Here is a 6000-nt window from a genome sequence, read left to right on the forward strand (position 1 = left end):
ACAACAGAACACAGTGACTGACATGATGAGAACATGTCAAATATACTGCCATACTTCAGAGAGTTAACAAAGAAGGTAACATCACCCCTGGCTGGGCTTAAGCCTCAAACTTTTTGATTCTGAGTCAAGTGCATTATCTAACTGCACAGTAGAGAGAAATTGTCTTCCATCATATAGAGAACAGTATCTGCAATTGAAATAAAGAGTAGATTTTTCATGAATAGAAGGCTTACTCCTTGGTTTCCTGATGCAGCAGACAGCTGTTGTAAATACTGGCTTAAACACAAAAACTTAATTCACTCTCTGAATGCCTGAAGGTTACCTGGACTGTTTGATCATACTTATTTATTAAAAACCTATAGCAGCATGAAGCTCTAAATGGCTGCATGACTACAGGCATATGATAAAAAATGCCTACTAATCTACACAGTGGTAAAAAGGAAAACCTCAAGTTAATCTTAAAGTCAGATCTAAAAATTGTGCATTTAAGCCTAAGATGTTCCTTATTCCTTAGCTCCTATTTGCTCTGTGTGAAGTGAAACATTTGTTCTCATTGATTTATCACATACAGCCATCTAACTAGATCAAACCTTTCTCCCTCTAATTTTGCGTCTTCATTGGGTACCCCATTATCTTAAACTCTGGCAATCTTGGGGGGGGGGGTGAATCATTGCCTCTTAAATATTTGCAGGCAAGACTAGTTTAATTGCTTTAGAGTGGGCCACTGACGCCAAGGGGCAAGATGACCTGGGATAGATCTTTTAAATCAAATAATCTCCCAGGTATTGTCAACCGACAGAACTGTGAATTCTCATTTCACTCAAGAAAAAGGATAGTTTCTGTTGTAACTAAATGATAGCTGAAGTATGGTGTCTGTTAAAGGAACTCATAGTTAATCTTCAATTTTGTATAACCTTTGTTTTAATTCTGTGGAGCTTTTCTCCCTGGGCCTCCACTGAAAATGGAAATTATCCAGCTGGACTAGCCCGGTCAACAAATGTAAAATAAATAAAATAAATAAATAATAAATAAAATGAGAGTGAAATCCCCTTTGTGGAATTCACAGTCCCTGTTTATCAGTAGGGCTACATACTAACTCTCTTTGCACCCTTTTTCTCTTGCATTCCTATATAAATTGAGCAATAACTTTGCTAGCTTACGTAAGCCCTTGTTGGTGGGGGAACTGGTACATGTCTAAACGAATAATACAGATGCAGGAAAAGGAACATTCTATTCATAGCAGTCATATGCATCAGGGAAGAACATAACTTCCTGTCCATGCATTCAAGTGAAAGCAATGCCTTACATGGGGTCTTGCTTAACAGCCATCATTATAAATGGATTCAGGTGAAAGCAGATGCTCAAATATTATGAATAATTTGGAATCCATGCAAAGAATAACTTGATCCCTTAGGCAATGAGGCACTGGTGTCTGCATTTAATCATTCCATCTCAGCCTTGCCTTTACTGAGGGAAAAGCCAGAGATACCAGAGAAAACTTGCTAAAAATGTGCAGCCTTGTATGCATGTGCATTATCAAGTCTTACTCTGAGGTGGGAAAGTTATCTGCAAAAAACAGTGCATTAATTGTCCCTCCATATTTTGACCATTTCTCAATTGTGCCAGAATATTTGAAATACTTATCACCGTGCTATTTCTTAGCAAGAGTACAGCTGGATGTGTTGTGCCTCTGCTCAGTCTGAAGCTGTAGAAAGTATTGCCATTGAAAATACTGAAGAGATCAGTTTGAAGTGTAAGCACATCTGTTAAAAGAGAAAATAATGACAGACATTTGAGTTTCAGACTTCATACCCTTCAAAAATTCATGCTAATTTAAAACCTGTTATTCTACCAACTTCCTAAATTTGTAAGAGCAATATTTAAAAATATTCCCCATTTCTGGGCCTCTGTCCCTCCATTATTTATGGATTTGCCTCTGTTTTACCCAGCATGATGGTTCTATGGGCAAGAATTGTTTCACTATTAAGTTTTCAGCTTTATTCTTGGTTATATTATCAAGCACGTTCTGCAGTAAAAAGGGCAGCATGTACGGCTTTTCTGTGTTCAGCATATTTACAGACCTCATTTGACTGATGTAGACAGAAACCAAGTGGCCTCGCAGCCTGCATTATTGCTGGTGAAGTCATGTATTATCAGCCTGTTTGAAGAATTCTATGCAGTCTGAAGTCTTACTGCCACCTCTCCTTCCAAGATCTACATGAATTATTGGGAGATATGGAGTGAATTGCATTATACAACAATTTTCCACCTTGGAACTCTGGAGAGACAGCTTAATCAACTGAGTTCTCTATGTCATCTTTAAGTTTTATTGTCTATTGATATTTTTTCTCTGTGACCACACCAACAAAATTATGCTGTGGTAGGCATTGGCAAGAATTTAAACATAGCATCAGTACATTATGGGTAACCAAAATAATGTAATTCTTTAAAACACATTATCTTTACTTGCATACAGGCTTCCGTAACACACCCTCACATTTAGTGGGTTCCACATCAGATGTTCCATAGGGGTCTATATCTCTTCATCGAACTGTCACTTCAACGAACGGCATTTCATCACAAATGCTGTTCATCGAATTCCACTCAGCCTCCCACACCTCCTGCTAATTATATATACCAACTCCGACATTGTACTACAATGAGGAAAGGGCAAATTTCTCGATCCTTACTGTATTGTGATCTCAGTATGAACAATTTGATGAACAATATAATTGCACTGAAAATGCCATTTGATGAAGTGATAGGGACCTGTTCCATAGGTAAGACCAAGCTGATAGTATTTCTTTCTATAGTTAATCTATTATTGCTGCAGTTAGCATGGAGGTATTATAATGTATAGACTTATTTAGTTTTGTGAGGTTGGACTTTCAAGATGGCATAACAGGAGATTTCAATATTACAGGGATTACTCTTGTCAATAAACTAACATGCAAACCCAGAACGCATTTGCATCAAAACTGTACACCTTGCTACTTCGTATATCAAGTGGGTTATTTCCATAACTAAGAATTTGTTACTTTGCACTTGTCTCAAGGAATCCACCAATACACATCAGAAGACTTTTAATTTTGGTTGAGTTTTTTAATCGAACTTAAGATACTTAAAGGGGACATTTTTATAAATCATGTAATCTGCAATCTAAAACATATAATAAGTTTGTACATATGTGTCTAAATAGGGCAATTTGCTTTCCCACATTTCTTTCTTATTTCGAACCTGTACCACAAATAGGATATAAACGTTTTATGGTATACCTTCTAAAAGGATTGATTTCTATCCCTTAGTATTTCTGCTGGTAGTATTCCTTTTTAGTTATAACATATACTGTAAATTTTGTTTTTTATCTGTTAAAAACTCACATGACACCCAGAATGTTTGTACTTTGTCATCATTTATTATTATCAGATAGTTATTGAAACTACATTTTGAAACATGAGTTTTTATTTATGAGCACAGGAAACAGAATGTAAGATGACAAAGCTAATAACTGTTTAAACTCTAGTTACCTTTCAGGAATTTATGGGAGCCTTGCAATCAGGTTTGTTTTCAATCATAGATTTAAACACTTCGCAAATATCTGTCTATGAAATTATAGCATGGCCTACTGAAAATTAAGTACCCAGTGATAAAGATAATTAACTGCAGCTACTCCCCACACTTTAATCAACTGTAACCACAAAAGAGATAAACAAAGTAGTAAAGTAACGCTGAAGCAAGAAAAAGTTATAACCTAATGTATATTTTATGTGCTTTTCAGATTCCTCACAATCAGTTGTTGGCAGAATTGGTTGAACCTATCAACATGACCCCTAACCTTCAGCTTGATAGAAATGTCCGCACATCCAAGAAGTGGCAGTTCATAACTGGACTGTTATTTTAAAGAGATCGTCAGACATCTGTATGCATAGGGGTTATTAGACTTATTATTAATGTAGTTATCTGTTTTTTTTTTAACATTCTGTGTTTTGTACTGTCATATTTGAAAAATATGCTGTACCAAAACAACATTCAAGAAATGATAATTGTTAATAGGTAAATAATAGGTTATCAGTCAGCAAACTATTACAAGCCTATGTAATAACCAGAAGTCAGAATCAAACCCTGTATCTAACATCTTTGAGATAAAAACGTTAATCATTATGGCATGCACTCCCTCAACAAGAACTGCTGCTAATGCTCTACTCTAGTTAAGAAATTGAAATAACTACAAATGATTTTAGTCATACTGGGAGGCTTTCTCATACTGATCATATCCACCATTTGTCATCTAGAGAATATACATTGGTTTAACAGAAGTTAAGTAAGTAGTCAATTAAGACATCTCTTGTAAAAAGTAATAATAGGATACACTCCAGTCTCCAACTAAAACATTTTTTTTCATTTTTAATTTGTAGAACCTGGTGAATGGGCAACAGCACGACCCACACTGAAAGCACCACCTCCACGATCATCGAGAGGCAATTACAGAGATCACCCCTATGGTAGATATTGAATGTCATCCTCTACTATGACTTCCTGATACAGACAGTCTTAACCCGTGGTCTCCACAAACGCTGCAACAAGACAAGTAATAGTCCATAAACTTTCTACCCTAGGGAGTACTGCTGTTGGGTGGCATTTATTCTTCTTATGTTTCCTGAAACACTGGTCTAAAAGTGAAATTAATAATATTTTATATCACGGACTTAATGCTATGGCAGGCAATTTCCACAGACTTTAAAAAGATGCTGTTTTCTTTCATTGTTATATGTATCAGGAAAAAGCATGAAACTGTCACAGATCTCAAGTCCTTCATATATCAGCTGAAATTCAGTTCTTCTTTGAAGATGATAAATATTGTGACATTATTACTGAATGGAAGGGGAAATAAAATGTAAAAAATACATGTTTTATTTTAGCATATTTTAGATAGCTAAGATGTCCAATATTAAGTTTTGTAAAGTCATTTTAATGTTGTTTAATGGGGTTGAAACAATCAGGTATGTATGTAGCTAAGTGAGAATGTTCAGTGTTTAATCTGTATTTGTTTTAAAAATTACTTAACAGACCATGTGCAAGATTCTCTAAATAGGAAAACATAATTTGTCTAATCTGTCTGCCATAATTTGTCAATAAAGCTGAACTTTTTTTGTAAAAAACTAAATTCTGAATTACTTGTTTTCTAGATTTAAATGCCTGCATCATTTCTTCTTCAAGATCTGCTCTTAAATGGTTTATATTTAAAACTTCCAAAATGAACCCAAGTATGTTTTAAGCATTTTGTGGAATATAATAAGAGTTGTATTAACACCTTATGGTTGTTAAATAATATAAAAGATAACGCTAAACTGTTATATGACTCCTCATTAGTGAAGATTAATGTATAACATGTTAATGGACAAATGGTTTAAAACAATAAATGGATTTTAAACTAAACTCTAACCTTCATTTTGCTAAACAGAAACTCTGATTGACTTGTTTGCATTAGCATGTCTCTCGTGAGTGTGTAATGGAGATTAAAGAGGTAAGATTGCCACTTCCCACTATTAGACTGTCTAAATGCTAGCTCTTCAACCTTTGAGTTTCCCCTACATTAAATATCCCATCTAACATGTGAACATCACATAAATTTACATTTTCTTCACTCAAAAGAGTGTGCTGACTGCATTACATAGATTATAATAATTGTTTTGTTTTCCTTACAACGCAATCATTAGTGTTACTGCCAAATTGTTGCTACTCAACTTGAAAATTCTATTTGTAATTTTCAGTGCTAAATATCATCACCCTTGAAGGCAGTTTAGAGGGCTGATAATTCTTTTGAGACTATCAGACATGATGGCTGATTATTAAGGAATTTTATCGCAAGACTCAAAGGATGACTAAACGTTAAACAGGTAACATTAATAGTAAGTCTATAATTTTGAGAATGCAGCGATAATGTTAAATATTCTCAATTATTAAGTTATTGATATTTAAAAAAGTAAACTTAAATATAAT

The 6000-nt window shown here is 34.6% G+C and overlaps 1 protein-coding gene across 2 annotated transcripts in view; it reads left to right on the forward strand.

The window, feature by feature from the left end:
• Positions 1-5171, forward strand: part of KHDRBS2 (KH RNA binding domain containing, signal transduction associated 2) — a 2078353-nt gene extending 2073182 nt beyond the window's left edge. For both annotated transcript variants that reach the window (XM_044063332.1, XM_044063333.1), the window contains one exon: positions 4416-5171. In XM_044063332.1, coding sequence (XP_043919267.1) covers positions 4416-4513 — 98 coding nt within the window. In that variant the 3' untranslated portion in view covers positions 4514-5171. The remainder of the gene's footprint in view (positions 1-4415) is intronic.
• The last annotated feature ends 829 nt before the right edge of the window (positions 5172-6000 follow it).

Source organism: Protopterus annectens, chromosome 2.part1 (genome assembly GCF_019279795.1).
Source record: "Protopterus annectens isolate FY-2018-M chromosome 2.part1, PAN1.0, whole genome shotgun sequence".
Classification (NCBI taxonomy): domain Eukaryota; kingdom Metazoa; phylum Chordata; order Ceratodontiformes; family Protopteridae; genus Protopterus; species Protopterus annectens.